This window comes from Thalassophryne amazonica, chromosome 23 (assembly GCF_902500255.1).
Source record: "Thalassophryne amazonica chromosome 23, fThaAma1.1, whole genome shotgun sequence".
Classification (NCBI taxonomy): Eukaryota; Metazoa; Chordata; class Actinopteri; order Batrachoidiformes; family Batrachoididae; genus Thalassophryne; species Thalassophryne amazonica.
In genome coordinates this window covers 35,098,291-35,118,203 of record NC_047125.1, presented here as the reverse complement: position 1 = coordinate 35,118,203, position 19,913 = coordinate 35,098,291, and the positions used below count along the sequence as shown (strand labels likewise).

At 43.2% G+C, this 19,913-nt stretch overlaps 1 protein-coding gene and 1 long non-coding RNA gene across 5 annotated transcripts in view; both read left to right on the top strand.

The window, feature by feature from the left end:
- The first annotated feature begins 8,586 nt into the window (after positions 1 to 8,586).
- Positions 8,587 to 18,360, top strand: LOC117504686. Its single transcript, XR_004558878.1, has 3 exons — positions 8,587 to 9,030; positions 11,977 to 12,096; positions 18,151 to 18,360. It is a non-coding gene; the product is annotated as an uncharacterized LOC117504686 (long non-coding RNA).
- A 262-nt stretch (positions 18,361 to 18,622) lies between these two features.
- LOC117504684 (disks large homolog 4-like) overlaps positions 18,623 to 19,913 on the top strand; it is a 46,613-nt gene continuing 45,322 nt past the window's right edge. For 3 of the 4 annotated variants that reach the window (XM_034164181.1, XM_034164179.1, XM_034164182.1), the window contains exon 1: positions 18,623 to 18,887. In XM_034164181.1, the coding sequence (XP_034020072.1) occupies positions 18,858 to 18,887 (30 nt within the window). In that variant the 5' untranslated portion in view covers positions 18,623 to 18,857. Of the gene's footprint in view, positions 18,888 to 18,998; positions 19,024 to 19,913 lie in introns of those variants that run through there. The other variant, XM_034164180.1, reaches the window with a different exon arrangement.

Below are 19,913 nucleotides of genomic sequence, written 5' to 3'. Positions count from 1 at the left end.
CATTTTTGTGTGGGAAGTGTTTCTCTGTAATACTGATAAAATACTCCATCTCATTTGGGACTTTACTAATCATCTCCTTTTCTTTATGGCTTGTGATATAGTGTCTGATCTGGAGATATCTATAGAAATTGTTCAAAGGGAGATCAAATTGTTCTTCAAGTTGGGAGAAGGATTTGAATTCTGTTTCTATAAAGAGTTGATTAATTGTGTGGAGACCTTTTTCTGCCCATCTTCTAAACCCACTATCCCACACCGAGGGGGGGAATTCTATGTTTCCTACTATAGGCATAGCCCTTGAGATTGACTGCGGCCCCCAAGCACTTTTTAACTGTTGTCCAAATTTTTAAAGTGTGTTTTATCCATTCATTCTTTAATTTAATCTTTTTGATTGACTTTATATCAATAAAGGGCAGTATTGATAAAGGGACACCCTTAATTGAATCCTGCTCTGTCCGAGTCCATATTGTCTCCTGATCATTTCTAAGCCATGCCATGATTGCGTTTATTTGTGCAGCCCAATAGTAATTTTTAAAGTTTGGTAAATTCAGTCCTCCCCTGTCCTTAGGCAGATGGAGGCATTTCAGTTTTATCCTCGGCCTCTTCCTTTGCCAAATAAATGTTATTAGTTTATCTAACATTTTTAGAGTGGGAACAGGTACTCTTACTGGGAGGGACTGAAACAAAAAAAGAAGTCTAGGCAATAGGTTCATTTTTACTGTCTCTACCAATTAAAGACAGGGGAAGCACCTCCCAGTGTGTCACATCCCTCTTTATTTGTCTAATTAATTTGCTATAATTGGCCTCAAATAACTGAGTGGGGTTAGGTGTGATAATGACTCCTAGATACCTAAATCCCTGTTTAGACCAGCGAAAGGAGATGCCGTTATTCAGTTGTGTAGGCCAGGTACCCGAGATCATCATGGCTTCTGATTTAGTCTCATTAATTTTGTATCCTGATACTGACCTGTATTTATGTAGACATTTTATACACATGGGAATGGAAAGGAGTGGATTTTTTATAAAAAGCAAAATGTCGTCCGCGAACAGAGCTATTTTATGGATTGCCCCTCCTTCATCTGCTATCCCTTGAATCTGTGTGTTTTGGCGTATTGCCTCTGCCAGAGGTTCAATACTTACAGTGAATAAGATGGGTGATAACAAGTCCCTCTGTCTCACACCTCGCTCAATCCCAAAGGGACTAGAGCAGTGGCCATTGACTCTTACTTTGGAGCAAGGCTCTTTATACAAGAGACTGATCCAGGTCACAAATTCCTTTCCAAAATCCATTTCTAGCAGTGTCTGCCTCAGAAATATCCAGTCAGCTCGATCAAATGCCTTCTCTGCATCTAAGCCGAGAAGCATCAACGGTTGTTTCTCCCTTGCTGCAATTGTCTGCAAATTCAGAGCTCTCCTAATGTTATTTGTTCCTTGACGTCCTGGTATGAACCCCATTTGAATCTGGGTGTATAATTTCTTAATATTTTTTGAACTCTGGTAGCCAATATAGAAGTCAAGATTTTATAATCCACACATATTAGACTTATTGGGCAGTAACTAGTACACTGAAGTGGGTCCTTTCCCTCCTTATGTATGACCGTTATTATGGCTTCTGACCACGAGTTTGGGGATTTCCTGATTTCAGTGCGTAGTTGTATAATTTACATAGTATGGAGTGAGTTCATTCACAAATATTTTGTAGTATTCTCTGGAGAAACCGTCTGTTCCTGGTGATTTATTATTTTTTAGTTTGGTAGTAGTTTCTTTAATTTCACTTTCTGTGATGGGTTTTATTAATAGTTCTGCTTCCTCACTTGATAGTTTATTCAATTTAAGGGGCCCTAAGAACTCTGCACTCTCCTTTCTCCTGAATTCTGATTCATCAGTCCTATATAGTTGTTTGTAGTATGTTGCAAAGGAATCTGATATTTTGGTTGGATCGGTTTCTATCTGATTGGTCTCTGGGTTCCTTATCTTATTATGTTATTGTACTTGGCCCCACAAATCTTAGAAACATGGTGTCTAACCAGATCCTTACCCTGGATGGCATTTCCCTGATCTCTAGTAATACTGTGAGAAATCTTGGAGTCATTTTTGATCAGGATATGTCATTCAAAGCGCATATTAAACAAATATGTAGGACTGCTTTTTTGCATTTACGCAATATCTCTAAAATCAGAAAGGTCTTGTCTCAGAGTGATGCTGAAAAACTAATTCATGCATTTATTTCCTCTAGGCTGGACTATTGTAATTCATTATTATCAGGTTTGTCCTAAAAGTTCCCTAAAAAGCCTTCAGTTAATTCAAAATGCTGCAGCTAGAGTACTGACGGGGACTAGCAGGAGAGAGCATATCTCACCCGTGTTGGCCTCCTCTTCATTGGCTTCCTGTTAATGCTAGAATAGAATTTAAAATTCTTCTTCTTACTTATAAGGTTTTGAATAATCAGGTCCCATCTTATCTTAGGGACCTCGTAGTACCATATTACCCCATTAGAGCGCTTCGCTCTCAGACTGCAGGCTTACTTGTAGTTCCTAGGGTTTGTAAGAGTAGAATGGGAGGCAGAGCCTTCAGCTTTCAGGCTCCTCTCCTGTGGAACCAGCTCCCAATTCAGATCAGGGAGACAGATACCCTCTCTACTTTTAAGATTAGGCTTAAAACTTTCCTTTTCGCTAAAGCTTATAGTTAGGGCTGGATCAGGTGACCCTGAACCATCCCTTAGTTATGCTGCTATAGACTTAGACTGCTGGGGGGTTCCCATGATGCACTGTTTCTTTCTCTTTTTGCTCCGTATGCATCACTCTGCATTTAATCATTAGTGATCGATCTCTGCTCCCCTCCACAGCATGTCTTTTTCCTGATTTTTTCCCTCAGTCCCAACCAGTCCCAGCAGAAGACTGCCCCTCCCTGAGCCTGGTTCTGCTGGAGGTTTCTTCCTGTTAAAAGGGAGTTTTTCCTTCCCACTGTGGCCAAGTGCTTGCTCATAGGGGGTCGTTTTGACCATTGGGGTTTTTCCGTAATTATTGTATGGCCTTGCCTTACAATATGGAGCGCCTTGGGGCAACTGTTTGTTGTGATTTGGCGCTATATAAGAAAAAAAGTTGAGTTGAGTTGAGTTATCTTGGGGACTGCACGGCTAGATTGGGCTTTTCTGAGTTGAAAGGCCAGTAGCCTACTGGCTTTATTACCCATTTCATATTTTCTGTTAGTGTATCTGAGAGCTCCTTCTGCCTTATGTGTCAAAACTTCATCCAGTTGTTGTCTGACTTTATTTTATTTAAAATGTCTTTATTTCCGTATTGTTTGTGTTCCCTTGTTAATTTTTTTTATTTCTGCTTCCAATCCTTGTTGTTTTGCAAGCCTTTGTTTCTTTATTCTAGATCCAATAGAAATAATCTTCCCTCTTATTGTGGCCTTACTGGCATCCCATACAACTGAGGGGGAGACACTACCATCATCATTGATAGCAAAGTATTCAGTCAGAGCTCTTTGTATTTCTTGTCTGATGTTTGTATCCATTAATAATGAGACATTAAGCCTCCAGTGTTTAAAATAGTTATCTGCTCCCAAGTTAATTTTCATAGTCACAGGGCCATAGTCCGAAATAGTTATTGGTTCAGTTATACACTCTTTTACCCTGTGTAATTCAGTTTTTGATAAGCAGAAAAAAATCTATCCTTGAATAACTTCCGTGTACTTGGGACATAACCGTGAAGTCTCTCTCATTAGGGTGAAGTTGCCACCAAATATCTACGAGGCCCAATTCCTTCATCATATCTGACAGCCCCTTAGACATTTTAGAGTGAGATATTCTTATTGTAGGTAACCTGTCCAGCTTTGAGTTCAAGGTGCAATTGAAGTCACCCCCTACCAGTATAATCCCCTCACTTTTGTCTGCTGTAAAGCTGCTACCTTTGTGATAAAGTGTGGACAGTCTTCATTTGGGGCATACACATTAAGTACAGTTACTTTCATTCCTGAAGTTGTGCCTATCACCATAACATACCTGCCTTCATCATCATTATTATAATACACAGATTTATTAAACAATATGGCAACCCCTCTCTTCTTTGCTCTCCCACATGATGAGCTATAAACCTGATTGACCCACTCTCTCTTCAGTTTTAGATGCTCCACCTCTGTCAGGTGTGTTTCCTGTATCAGAGCAACAGAACAGTGTAGCTTCTTTAATTGTCCCAGAATTTTCTTCCTCTTGATCGGATTATTGATTCCTCTTATATTGTAACTTATGAAATTCAACTCAGTCATAATCCCTATAGGATCTCACAGTATAGTTCTCTACCTGTTTACTCTTGGACATCAGAGTGTATCTAACCCCTAACAAAGTGATATCAGTTATATATGTCAGGACAAACAAAACACAAAGAACATAGAATTGAACTTCCACTATATCAATCTGACACAGTAGCTGAACTATGACCCTGTCAGATCCCTGTTGGTACTGGGGCAGAGAGGTGTGACCTACCCTCTCTGTGGAAAAAAATACACACAGTGTAAGTGTGACCAATATTACACTAAACTGTAAAAAAGGTCCAGGTGAGTGTGTTCCACTCATAAAGTCAGCATAACCGCCTTGGACTATCTAACATATAACCTTATTCTGTGACAACAAAATATATTTGAATAATAAAACTTAGTGACGCTTATTATGTTCCTTTGAGTCCATTAGTTATAGCTACCGTAAATCCACTAACCTTATCATTAGGTTAGTTAAAACAGGCTTATTGTCCACCTTAATGGTAGAGTCCCTTTAATCCTCCCCTTGCAGAAAAGTCTTGAGATCAGCTGACGACAAATGCACCCCCTCCTTCTCCTCTCTTGGCTCCTCCATCCATCCTTCAGTTCCTCCTCAATGCGCTCCCTCTCCTCGTATCGCACCTCGACCCCCAGCTCCTTCAATAGCGTTGCGGCGCTCGTTAGCGATCCAAACATCTTCTCTCCGGTGCTCAGCTTAATTTTCAGTTGCGCCGGGTACATGGACATGAACAAGTGAAGCTCGTCAGCATCTCACCATGTCATTTAGGTCCTTCAGACTTTGAGTAAATGCTTCAGGGGAGCATTAGCATGGCAAAAACCTTTCAGCTTCTGGGGTGGCAACCAGACCCCCCAGATCCCCCGTCCTTTTTTTTTTTTTTAAGGATTTTTCTTCGTTTGCCTCTCACATGCCTTGAAAAGCTCCTCACCATCTAACCATGTCCTTTAGGTCCTTCAGAGTTTTTTTTTTTTCAGTAAAATGGTTCTTGGGAGCATGAACAGGACTAAAACCTTTCAGCTTCTGTTGGGAGCTCCACCCCCCCCCCCCCCCGACTCCCCACCTTTTTAAGCATTTTTCTTTTATGTAGATGTAAATTAATATTCAAAGTTTTCAGCTAGTTGACAGTCGGGCTGTACAATATGGACAAATGATTGTATCTCAGTATAGTCATATCATTATGATATATAACTATGATTTGACACAAAGGTGGCAGCAACAGTGAAAATATAAACCTTCTTAAACAAAACAGTAATAATATCACACTCATTTTGACTCATAAGGTTAGGATACTGTGCCCTCCAAAAGTATTGGAACACTTGGAATTTCACATATTTTAATTTGTTTATCCCATTTTAAATACTAGAAATAAAGAAATAAAATTTCTAAAATTATCTTCCTCAAACTCAAACTGAAAGCAAATCTCTAAAACTTGATTAAACCTGTAAATAATAATCAGTTTTATTGCCAGTTTTCTTTAGACAAGTCAGGGATGGAAACATGAACAATACGTGTGTCTTGGACTTTATTTACATCAATTATGAAGAAATACAAACGTTTCTTTCACCAAAACATCAAATCTAGTCTTTTATCTCAAATGTACTTTCTGTCAAATTGTAGCTGAACTTTCAGGTCTTCTTTTGAAGAAAATCCTCCTCTACACCACTTCATCAGGAAGATGGACTTTAGATTTTTAATTCATTTATATCAAGTTGTAGAGATTTGCTTTCAGTTTGAGTTTAAGGAAGATAATTTTAGAAAAAAAATATATATTTGAAATGGTATAAACAAATTAAAATGTGTGAAATACCAAGTGTTCCAATACTTTTGAGGGCAACTGAGAAACAGTGAGGAGCAACATCTTACATCTCATATATAGTGCAGCAGATAAGAGAATATTTAGAGTGGAATCCTGCAAATGGTGATACATCACATTCAGCACAAATAATCCATAAAAAAAAAAAAAACTGATTGGCCACTTGAATTTTCAGTAGTCAGCCAGGTAGGGGTCAACTGAAGAATTACACAGGGGTCAAAATTAAAAGATGCTCCAATCATATTGAAAACTACACCACATTATTTGCCTGATGATAAAGATTCCAAAAAGGTACAGTCTGGACAATCTGTTACTGTATGTTATGGAGTTATGAGGTAAAAGCAGCAAGAATGGTGACAAAGGTCAGTTTCAGTTTGTACAGGGGTCAAAAGTTAAAGTTGCTCCATTAATTTTGCTCCAGCTGTATTTGTGCTGAATCTGATGCTTGTATCACCATTTGAAGGATTGTTTCAGTTATCTGCTTCACTAATAAACCAACAACAATAAGACAACCTGAATTAAAGGAGAAATGCTGCTTTTACTAACCTGGACCTCATTTCTGACATAAAATACAGTCGTTTACTCACCAATATAAGTTTGTGATTAGAAGTCCACAGTTCAAACGATGTGTTCAGTTCAAATCTGAAGCAAACATTTTTCTTCTTCTACTAAGGTGGATTAGAACTTTTTGTGGCACACAGCACCAACTACTGGACAGGAGGAACCTAGCAGTCAATGTGACTCACTGATTTCAAAATGCAGCTCTTTCAACCAGACGTGTGGTGCTGTGACATGTCAATCATCTGTGTCCAATCAGATTTCAGGGGAGTCCAGTGAAACCCTGTCCTCCACTCTAGCTCCACCCATGCCAGGAAGTGTTTGACATTTGCTGTTTCACTGTGACTGATAAATTGGCACTTCCCTGTTGAGTGTGAGCTTGTCACTGAGTTCCCGCGAGATTCCATGGGATCTTGTCTGTCAATCCAGGAAGTGTTTGACATTTGAACATTTTCCTGTTTTACTGTGGATTCAAAATTTGGCACTTCCTGTTTAGGACGCCCCGTACCATGAGTGAGCTTCGTGTTGCTGCATGACGCTCGCTCCTATTAATGAGACAAATTTAACTTCATATCTGCAGAGGAGAAAAGGGAAAAGAGGATGAGTGTGTCATCACCACAAAATTACGAAGAAAAAAAATCTGAACCAGACAACTGTGTTTTTATAAAACAAGCTTAAAAACCTGTGACGTGATTTTTTTTTTTTCACAGCAACAAAAAATAAATAAATGAATAACCCAAATCATCTAAAACAAAATTTACAATATTGTAAAAAAAGTTCAATATTTTTTTCAGGTTTTTCAGAACATGAAAATTTTACTTTGTCTAACACTCATGATATATAAAGTAAAATGTTTCACACATATTTGTGAGAATTACAAATAAAAAATTTTAAAAGTATCTCAAACTATTTAAAGTTGAAGGGAATATTCCTGCGGTATAAATACGTGAATCTGTCGGTCTGGCTCAGTACCACAGAGGTGTGTTCAGTACACAACATCACACACGTTTTCAAAATATTCTAATTTTCTGAGAGAAACCCGCGACAGCGCCTCCAGTTCCAAAAACCAGCCAATCAGGACAGACTCCACCCCACCTCTGAACTCTGATTGGTCCAGGTGTGCACAACATGATGGCGGTTTTGTGACAGAAACGCTGGTGTGTCATCTGAAAGGCTTTGAAGCTGTTATTTTAAACTTTAAAAATGACACAGTGTCACTTTAAATTAAACCAGTTTCAGTGGTGAGTTCACTGTCTGCAATAAAAATCATTTATCAACAAATATCTCAGCGCGACTGCAGTCACGTGACCCTCATTAAAGAGAGGTTTAAAGTGGGTCACATGACTGCCATTTGTCTTTACTAGTGCAGCGCCTGTAGGCAGTTTGTATTCCTATAGAAAATTGGGAGCTAAAAAAATGTAATTAAAAAAGACTGTCACCAGATCAATACACATATTAATGTCAAATACCATCAGACCAGTTGAAATACCATCATCAGAATGCAGCGCCTTCAAATGCCAATAATAACCAGTGAACATACACTTACAGTATTCAGAACAGTGCTTTAATTTTCCAAAACTATATGATTTATCTATTAAAGAGTAAAAACGGAAGGAAATCGTTTCTGTAGGAAGACGCCATCTTAGAAGTATGAATGGTACAATGTCAAAATAAAAGTTTAATATCAGGTGAGGAAGTGTTGAGAGTTTGGGAGGAGGACGTCTAACTCTTTGTGAAAGTCATCAGGGGCTGCTGCTGGTATTCACCCTTCACTCAGAACTTGTGGATCATCTCCTGAGTGTGTTCCAGTCGCTGAGCATCTGGAAGTCCATCAAATCCCTGCAGGCACAGCTCCCGATCAGTCCAGGGTGGGACAAATGGTAAATGGACTGCATTTATATAGTGCTTTTTCCATCTGCATCAGATACTCAATGTGCTTTACAATAATGCCTCACATTCACTGTGATCTCAGGATGCTGCCATACAGGGCGCCCACTACACACCGGGAGCGCCTTGTGTCATCCCTCAGGACAACAGGTTCAGTTGTCTGGCGAGATGATACCAGGTCCCCAGACTCAAACAGGGGCTTTAACCGCCCTCAGACTTTTCTGGTCTCACTGCGGTTCAACATCCGGGTCTACGTGTTGGTCGTCCATGGAGCGAGCGAACAGGTCCTTCATTTAAAGCAGCAGTCTGCAGGTTAAAGCGTCACATGTTCTTATCACAGACCTGTCAATCAAGTTGAAAGTAAAAGCCGCTTTCTGTGGATGTGGGAGGGGCCGTGCAGGATTAGGACTGCATTACCCAGCATGCAGTGGGTGTTTGTAAAATCCCTAAAGAGGATTTATGTTGGAAGAGACAGACGACATGCCGCTGAGACGAGAAGGTGAGACATTTTGAAAACCTTTGTTTGTTTGTTTGTGTTTATTTGAGTTTGTAAGTGTGTGTTTGTGTTACTATTTCTGTCTTTATGTTACTATGTGTGTGTATATCTGTATTTCTTAGTGTTACTAGATGTGTGTACAGGTGCAGTGCAGTAGGGTGCAGTATGGAGCGGTACATTAAAGTGCAGTACAGTACAGTAGAATGCAGTATAGTACAGCAGAGTGCAGTATGGTACAACAGAGTGCAGTATGGTACATTAGAGTGCAGTAGAGTACAGTAGTGTGCAGTATGGTGCAGTACATTAAAGTGCAGTACAGTACAGTAGAATGCAGTATAGTACAGCAGAGTGCAGTATGGTACAACAGTGTGCAGTAAGGTACATTAGAGTGCAGTAGAGTACAGTAGAGTGCAGTATGGTACAGCAGAGTGCAGTATGGTACAGTACATTAAAGTGCAGTACAGTACAGTAGAATGCAGTATAGTACAGCAGAGTGCAGTATGGTACAACAGTGTGTGGTAAGGTACATTAGAGTGCAGTAGAGTACAGTAGAGTGCAGTATGGTACAGCAGAGTGCAGTATGGTACAGTACATTAAAGTGCAGTACAGTACAGTAGAATGCAGTATAGTACAGCAGAGTGCAGTATGGTACAACAGTGTGCGGTAAGGTACATTAGAGTGCAGTAGAGTACAGTAGAGTGCAGTATGGTACAGCACAGTGCAGTATGGTACAGCAGAGTGCAGTATGGTACAGCAGAGTGCAGTATGGTACAGTACATTAAAGTGCAGTACAGATTTGGTTGGAATGTCAGGTTGTGTTTTAGAGTGGTTTACCTCTTACCTGACTGGTAGAACTTTTAGTGTGAAGGTGGGCAATGCAGTGTCAGAATCTGCAGATCTTCTGTGGGGTGTGCCACAGGGATCAGTCTTGGGACCTGTTTTGTTCTCGTTGTATCTCCTTCCTCTCAGTAAGCTGATCCAGCAGTTCAGTGATGTGTCCTATCATTTGTATGCCGATGATCTGCAGCTGTACTGCTCTTTTAAGACAACTGAGCCACAGAAACTCTGCTCTCTCACAAATTGTTTGGCTAAAATTAAGGAATGGCTCACTGAGAACAGTCTGCAGTTAAATTCCAATAAGACTGAGACTCTGATTGTAGCACCAGATAGTGCTGTACCTGGAATTAAGCAGCATCTCGGTAGCCTAAGCTGTACGGTCAAAAGCAGCCTGCGTAACCTGGGTGTCATTTTGGATGGAGGAATGTCTCTGGAGCAGCACACAAATTACCTGGTTAAGAACTGTTTTTTCCAAATTCAGAACATCTCTAAGCTCCGTAAGATGGTGACTTTAAAAGAGCTTGAGATGATTGTTCATGCGTTCGTCTCATCGCGTTTGGATTATTGTAACAGTCTTTTCACCTGTCTGAATAAGAAGGAGTTGGCCCGCCTGCAGCTTGTGCAAAATTCTGCTGCGCGCCTGCTTACCCGCACCCGCAGGAGGGACCATATTACTCCTATTCTTAATACTTTGCATTGGCTGCCTGTCTCCTACAGGATTCATTACAAAATCCTGCTATTGACTTTTAGAGCTCTGCATGGACAGGCACCGGAGTACATCAGGGACCTGATCCAGCCTTATGCTTCCTCCAGGAGCCTCAGGTCGTCCAATCAGAACCTGTTGATGGTTCCTCGGACCCGTTTTAAAACTCGCAGGGACAGATCTTTTAAAGTGGTGGCGCCTAGCCTCTGGAATGAGCTTCCCTGTGCCCTTTGTTCTCTGGATTGTATAGATACTTTTAGAAGGCAACTAAAGACGCATTTCTTTAAGTTAGCTTTTTAGCCTAATATTGTATTTTATTGTTTTCGTATGTTATTTTTAGATTATTTTTGTATGCCATGTGCAGCGCTTTGTGACCCTGGTCTGTGAAAGGCACTTTATAAATAAAGCTTACTTACTTACTTACTTACAGTACAGTAGAATGCAGTATGGTACAGCAGAGTGCAGTACAGTACAGTAGAGTGCAGTATGGTACAGCAGAGTGCAGTATGGTGCAGTACATTAAAGTGGAGTACAGTACAGTAGAGCGCAGTATGGTGCAGTACAGTACAGTAGAGTGCAGTATGGTACAGCAGAGTGCAGTATGGTACAGCAGTGTGCAGTATGGTGCAGTACATTAAAGTGCAGTACAGTACAGTAGAGCGCAGTATGGTACAGCAGAGTGCAGTACAGTACAGTAGAGTGCAGTATGGTACAGCAGAATGCAGTATGGTGCAGTACAGTACAGTAGAGTGCAGTATGGTACTGCAGAATGCAGTATGGTGCAGTACAGTAGAGCGCAGTATGGTGCAGTACAGTACAGTAGAGTGCAGTATGGTGCAGTACAGTACAGTAGAGTGCAGTATGGTACAGCAGAATGCAATATGGTGCAGTACATTAAAATGCAGTACAGTACAGTGGCACTATGGTGCAGTAGAGTGCACTGTGGTGCAGTACAGTACAGTAGAGTGCAGTATGGTACAGCAGAGTGCAGTATGGTGCAGTACATTAAAGTAGAGTACAGTACAGTAGAGCGCAGTATGGTGCAGTACAGTACAGTAGAGTGCAGTATGGTACAGCAGAGTGCAGTGTGGTGCAGTACATTAAAGTGGAGTACAGTAGAGCGCAGTATGGTGCAGTACAGTACAGTAGAGTGCAGTATGGTACAACAGAGTGCAGTATGGTGCAGTACATTAAAGTGCAGTACAGTACAGTAGAGTGCAGTATGGTGCAGTACAGTACAGTAGAGTGCAGTATGGTACAGCAGAGTGCAGTATGGTGCAGTACATTAAAGTGCAGTACAGTACAGTAGAGCGCAGTATGGTGCAGTACAGTACAGTAGTGTGCAGTATGGCTCAGTATGGTTCATTAGAGTGCAGTATGGTGCAATAACATTGTCTTGTGTTTTGGAGATACTGAGCGCGCTCTGCAGGTGATGGAAGCCTGTCAGCTGGGAGCAGGTGAAGGGGTCAAAGGTCATGCAGAGAAACTGCTGAACATCTTCCAGAGTGACCTGTTCCAAGCACTGCTGGGTAATCACACAGACAGACAGACATGCAGACACACAGAGCTGATAACACTCAGTGGCAGCGTGGTGACATGGAAGTCCTTACTTAAGTTTGATGATGTCAGAGGATGATGAAGAAGAAGTCTGAAACCAAGAACATGACGGTCCAGGAGACCACGACCAGAGACGACCATCTCAAGAAGGTTCAACAATAAACTTTGATGCTGTGGACGGGTGTTGTGAGAAGAACAGAAAAAGATTTCAAGAGTTAAAGAAGATGGTGTTTTTTAAAAAGTTGATCAGCAAGGAGGACGTGGTGGTGGAACAATGATGTCTGCTACGTCTGATGTCTCCTGCGTCTGATGTCTCCTACATCGGATGCGTCCTACATCTGATGTCTCCTACATCTGATGCGTCCTCCATCTGATGTCTCCCATGTCTGATGTCTCCTACGTCTGATGTGTCCTACGTCGGATGTCTTCTACGTGTGATGCACCCTACATCTGATGTGTCCTACATGTGATGCACCCCATGTCTGATGTATGCTACGCCTCATATCTCCTACGTCTGATGTGTCCTACATCTAATGTCTGATGTTGTCAGGGTTTGGATTTTTTGCATTGTGTCATGTTTGTTCTGTTTAGTTATTCTGCTGGATTGTGAGCTCTCTTGCTGGTGTTTTTCCTGCTTGGGTTTCTTCTGTCCCTATCTCTCTCATCTCTCTCTTGGTGCTTGGTGGTGCAGGAGCTCCTTGCCAGATCGATGCACCTTGTGCCTTCCTTCCAGCTCTGTTCGTGTGTTTCTAGTCCTGCCTGCCTCCTCATGTTTTGTGATAAGAAAAGCCTTTATTCATCCCTCAATGGGGAAATTTCAGTGTCACATAGAACAGTAGGAATAGACAGAAGGGCATGAAATAAAACAACAAGCATCTCTCAAAAACAAGAACCAAAAAAAGCACTGAGTGCCGGGTAAAGCTGATCGATCACCTGCCTGTTTCCTGACCACGCCTTTAGCCTGATGATTATCCTATTGTTGCTTCTTTTGGACTGGATTGTATACTGACCCCAGCTAAGTCATTCAGTAAACCGTTTTAAACTTTAGAGCCGTCTGTCTGAGTCCTGCATCTGTGTCCAGCCATTCCTGACAATCGAGTCTGACAGATCAATCTAGCCCACAATGGACACAGCAGACTCTGACACCTTTCAGCAGGCGGTAGGCTTTCACAGTCAGCAGCTAGCAAAACAAGAAGACCGGCTAACCACTCTTAGCGCCAGGTTCAGCGAGCTTGCTAAACTCCAGGACTCCTTCTTGTCTTCTGTGAGCACTCAGATGGAGCAACTTCTGTCAAAGTTTGATCATCAGGCCAGTTCTGATATGACTACCAGTAACTCCAATACTCTACTTCCGGGACCGTCAGCAGCCTCACCGGCTTCCGAACCCGAACCAGGGTTTTGCAACCAGCTGTCTCATCCAGAACAATTCTCCAGAGAAATGGGTGACGTCAGACTCTTTATTACTCAGTGTGAGTTACACTTCTGGCTCATGTCATCAGTGTTTCTAAACGAAGGGACGAAGATAGCATTCATGATCACTCACATCACCAGTTGAGCTGTGATGTAGGCTACGGTGGAATGGAGTCATCTTGGCACTGAAGAGCAAGTGGAATCCCGTTGCTCTCGTTGACGTGTTCTTCCAGGGACTGGCAGATAACATCCAGGACCAGCTTGTCACCGTTGACCTTCCCGAAGACCTCGATGAGCTCAGAGCACAGGCTATCAGTATCGACTGTCAGTTGACGGACAGGCCCCACCGAGAAGCTTGTTTTCCTGCTCACCATTCAGCTACGTCTCTGAACCTCTCCACAAGTCAATCCGTCATGACTCACCCCACTGCAGCACGGAGAAACTGATGCAGCTGGGAAGAACTCATCTATCACCTGAAGAATGTCGACGACGCTGTGAGGAAGGACTGTGTTTTTACTGTGGTCAGACGGGTCACATGATCTCTGGATGCCCAGTCAGGGGTGCTTCAGCGTGGTCCAAATCCAGCGAGTCAAAATTCTATGTCTTCCTCCACGGCGCAGAATATTATTCCTGTAAAATTAATATACACTCATTTGTCTATTTTATTGTTGTTTATTGTTGATGCTAATTTGTTGTTGTCTTCTCTTGCCAGGACCCTCCATTTTAAACTGTTTCAGCTCTCGCGCCCTCTGGTGGTGCACGCTGTGGACGACCACAAATTAGGTCTAATAACTTACCGCACCCAGTCAGTTCGTATGATCATGACAGAGAACCATTCGGAGTCCATAATTTTCACGTATTGACAATATGACTCACCCAGCAATATTAGGGCACCTCTGGCTGCAACGACATGGTCTGAACTTTGATTGGACAAAAAGACAGATTCATTCATTGGGACCTGCATGCATTAATAACTATCTGCTGAATCCTGAACAGTCTCCACCAGTTTCAAACCTGGATCTTGCCAGGGTACCTTCATGTTACCATGATCCAGCACCTGTATTCAGCAAATCTAAAGCCAAGTCTTTGCCGCCGCAACACGAATATGATTGTGCTATCGAGCTCCTCCCAGGGGCAAGCCTCCTGAGGAAAGCGGTTTTCTCTTTCTGCACCTGAATGCACCGCTATGAATGAGTATATTCAGGAGTCACCCGTGGCCAGTTTGATTCGTTCCTCTTCATCATCCACAGGGGCAGGGTTCTTTTTTGTTGAAAAGAAAGATAAGTCACTCCGCCTGTGCATAGATTACGGGGGCTTAATGATATCACGGTTAAGACCGATACCCTCTGCCACTCATTTCATGGCGTTTGAGTTGCTGCAAGATGCTAAGATATTCACAAAGCTCGATTTATGTAGCATATATCATTTCATCAGGATCAGACAAGGTGATGAGTGGAAGACAGCATTTAACATGCCCACTGGGCACAATGAATTGCTCACGAATTCTCCTGCTGTCTTTCTTTTGGGATTCGTTCATTCGCAATTTCAGTACTATCGCGGCTCTGTTACATGAGTTGACATCATCTCTTTGGCTGTTCACGTGGACACCGGAGTGCGATGAAGCCTTTCAGGTCCTAAAACAATGCTTCACTGCGGCCCCCCGTGTTGCTCCTCCCTGATGGAGGCTTCTGACGTGGGTGTTGGAGTGGTCTTATCATAGATGAAACCCTCGGATATTCAGCTGCATCCCTGTGCCTTCCTGTCTAAGAAACTGACCATAGCTGAATGCAATTATAGCATTGGAGACTGCGAACTGTTGGAGATTAAGTGGCCTTTGAGGAGTGGGCCACTGGTTGGAGGGGCACAAATGCTGTTTCTAGTATATACTGACCACAAAACTCTGGCTTATCTCCGTACCGCTAAGTGCCTTAATGCTAGGCAGACTAGGTGGGCTATTTTCTTCAGCCACTTCAATTTTGTATTGTCTTACCAACCAGGCTCAAAGAACAGCAAACTGGATATGCTGTTGTGGCAAGGTAAACCCGCGGATGCGCCCACTGACCCCGGTACTATTCTATCCATCTCTTGTTTCATTTCGGCTAAAACCTGGGAAATCGAGTCCAGAGTGAGTTCCGCATTGGGTAACATCCCATGTCCTCCTGGTTGTCTGTGTGGCAAATTGTTTGTTCCTGCCTCTCTGAGGGGGAAAGTTATTAAGTGGAGCCATGACAGCTGCTATGTGTGCCACCCTTGTATAAAGAAGACAGTTTACGTAGTTCAACAAAGGTTCTGGTGGCTGTGTTTGACCCAAGATGTCACTGAGTATGTTAATGCCTGTCAAGTGAGTGCCATGCATAAGTCCTCCAATCGCCCACCTGTGGGTACTCTACTACCCTTGCCGGTTCCTACGCATCTGTGGTCACACCTTTGCATTGACTTTGTAACTGGTCTGCCACCCTCAAAGGGCAACGCTGTTATACTGACTGTTGATGATAGACTGTCTAAAACGGCTCACTTCATTCCCCTGCCTAAGCTCCCCTCGCCCAAGGAAACGGCCGATGTTATGTTGTCTCATGTTTTCAGGCTGGACATTGTATCAGCTCAAGGACCTCAATTCATCTCTAGGTTTTTGAGGGAATTCTGCCGCTTACTGTGGGTCACCTCTTGCCTAACCTCCAGCTACCATCCTCAGGCCAATGGACAGACAGAATGCCTGATCCAGGAGTTGGAGAAGGTGCTCCGGATCATCGCCTCTCAACAGCCCGCGAACCTGGTCATCTCAGTTGTCATGGACTGAACTTGCACACAACAGTTGACCATCCTCATCTTCTGGGTTCTCCTGTATGGTCAACAACCTCCCCAGTTTTCTTTCACAGTGTCACACTCCTCTGTTACCTCAGCCCTGAGTCTCATCCTCCAGTACCACCGAACCTGGGAGCAGGCAAGAAGAGCTCTGCTACATTCCTCAGTGGCCTACAAGATTGCAGCCAACCAAAGAGATCCACAGCACCATTCACTAAGTCATTCACTAAACCATTTTAAACTCCAGAGCTGTTTGTGGGAGTCCTGATGTCTCCTACATAAGATGTGCCCTACATGTGATGTCTCCTATGTCTGACGCATCCTCCAGTTTCAACCTGTAAATGCACAACTTCACCCTCTGACTGTGAAGCAATAATGGCGATTGAGCTCTGGACCTCGTGCTCCAGTTCACAGTCACTCCTGAACAGGACTTTGAGGTCAGGGTCACCTTGCGGGAGCATTTGAACCTTTTAGGTGGAGAGGTCAATTCAATTCCATTTCAATTTCTTTCATTTATATAGCGCCACATCACAACAAACCTGCCTCGAGGTGCTTCACATGAGTAAGGTCTAACCTCACCAACCCCCCTGAGCAAGAACACAGGTGACAGTGGTCAGAAAAAAACTCCTTCTGATGATATTGAGGAAGAAACCTGCAGCAGACCAGACTCAAAGGGGTGACCTTCTGCTTGGGCCATGATACAGACACAAATTACAGAACAATTCACAAAACAAACATACAGGGAATGTTGCTGGTGCACAGTGTGGTTTCTGGAACAGATACCACACCCATCTCTGGATGGAGCTGCACCTCAAACAGAGAGAAAAAAAAACAGAATCAGGCATCAGAAAGACAACAAAAACAGTATAATTTGTCAGCATTAAACAACAAGACAAACACAAGAAATACTAAGGTGATTGCCGGCCACTAGCCCTAAGCTTCACTAACAGACCCAGAAAGGTAGGGTAGGTAAGGTAGGTAGGTAAAGTTGAGGCTGCGGCACGCTCTGTTTACTAATAAAATTAATTTAAAAGAGTAAAAAGCATAGTAACATACTGTACCAATATGCCAGACATACGAAAGGGAAAATAAATGTGTCTTAAGTCTGGACTTGAAAGTCTCCACAGAATCTGACTGTTTTATTGATGCAGGGAGATCATTCCACAGAACAGAGACATGATAAGAGAAAGCTCTGTGACCTACAGACTTCTTATTCACCTTAGGGACACAAAGTAGTCCTGCACCCTGAGAACGTAAAGCCTGGGCCGGTACGTAAGGTTTAATTAGGTCAGCTAAGCAGGGAGGTGCCAGTCTGTGAACAATTTTATAGACTAGTAGCAGAACCTTAAAATCTGATCTCACTGGGACAGGAAGCCAGTGAAGAGACGCCAAAATGGGTGTAATGTGGTCAAACTTTCTGCTTCATGTCAAAAAGTCTGGCAGCAGCATTTTGAACCAATTGGAGAGCCCTAATGCTGGACTAAGAGTGACCTGTTCCAAGCACTAGACCAGAAAATAGAACATTGCAGTAGTCCAACCTAGAAGAGACAAACGCACGAATCAGGGTCTCAGCATCAGCCACAGACAGGATGGGACGAATCTTCACTATATTCAGCAGGTGGAAGAAACATGTTCCATTCAGAGACATGGAACATGTAAAGGTGACCCTTTAATGCTGCATATGTCAACACGCACATTACATACAATCAGGGCATGTATGTTATGTAACATGTGAGTGCTGATATGACTGAATGCACACACACACACACACACTTACAAACTGAGTGTCATGTTGCAAACACGTTTGTGTGCAGATATCCAGGAGTTCTATGAACTGACAGTCTGTGAGAACCAGCTGACGAGTCGACCACACACACCTGTACAGGTAACAACACACACACACACACACACACACACACACACACACACACACACACACACACACACACACACACACACACACACACACACACACACAGAGCAACACCCATCTCTGTTCCCTAGCAACAGCTGCAGCAGCATCGCCTGGGCAACAGCTGCAGCAGCATCGCCTGGGCAACAGCTGCATAACACCATGGCAACAACAGCCCCCCCCCCCCCCCCCCCGTCTCTCTCTAAGTGAGTGACTCAGGGAGGTAAACACCCCCCATCTCTCTCTCTCTCTCTCTCTCTCTCTCTCTCTCTCTCTCTCTCTCTCTCTCTCTCTCTCTCTCTCTCTCTCTCTCTCCCTCTCTGGGTGTCTCTCGCCCTGTTCGCCCAGAGTTAAAAACACACCACAGTCTTATTCATCTGTCTGTCCTTCCTCCTCTCGCTCGTCTTCCTCGCTCTCCCATCCTGCACTGCTGCCTTCAGATCTCCCTCTCTCTCCCTCTCTCTCTCTCGTTTGGCGCTGTCAGACGGAGGGACAGAAGAGTGAGAGGAGGGAGGACAGACAGATAGATGAAAGAGAGAGAGACTGAGAATGAGTGTGTGAGTGAAGATGTGTGTGTGTGGATGTGTGTGAGTGTGTGTGTGTGTGGATATGGACTGTCTCTGCATCGTCACAACCAAGGTAAGAACACACACACACACACACACACACACACACACACACACACACACACACACACACACACACACACTGTGCTCGTTCTTTTTTGGCGTCATGCATCGTCCTCCCGTATCTCTCTCTCTCACGTGTACGTGTTGAGTGTGTGTGTGTGTGTGTGTGTGTGTGTGTGTGTGTGTGTGTGTGTGTGTGTGTGTGTGTGTGTTAGCCTGGTCACATTAGCATGTGTGTGTTATCTTAGCATGGCTGCAGCCGGACGACTCAAAGCGTGATGTCACTGATCTGATCAATCATCGTTACTGATTCAGTGGAAATCAATAATCATTTATTGACTTCTGCAGCTTCTCTTATCAATTTTAAACATTTATTGGATGAACGTGTGTTTCGACCAGTTGATAGATTTTAATCAAACTGATGCTTATTAAACACTAATAAACAAAAACTTCTGCCGTCCTTCAGATTAGGTGTTTGTTTGTTTGTTTGTTTGTTTGTATTTACTTAGTGCAAATGTTTTAACATTAAAATCGCTCCACATATTTTGACCGGACGCGGACGTCAGACCGTTTTAAAGTTTTAGAGGTTGGCTGAGAAGTTTGGAAGTCAAACTGGTTCTCGGTTTGTAACCAGACTAAAGGCTTGTTGAATGTTCGCGAGCGTATGACTGAAACTGTAAAATCTGTTATTTTCGATTATTGGTTTTACTCCCAAAGACTTTGATCAGGATCTGTGACGTTCGTCAGGGAAGCTGCTTAACGGTGATGTAGTGAGACTCAGACGAGGAGGATCCATGTGGTGAGTTTCACGATCTGACACGCAGTCTGTGCACATGATCCAGGACACAGGTGCCTCAGTGCTGAGGACCTGCTGGAGACAGACACGGACACGCCCACATGTTACCTGCCCAAGGACACGCCCATGCGTTACCTGGCTGACTCAGACAGATGGTTGTGGAGTTTGCATGTTCTCTCCGTGTTCCGTGTTTCCTCCCACTTGCCCACAGATGTCCAGCTGCAGTGACCTGGTATGCGT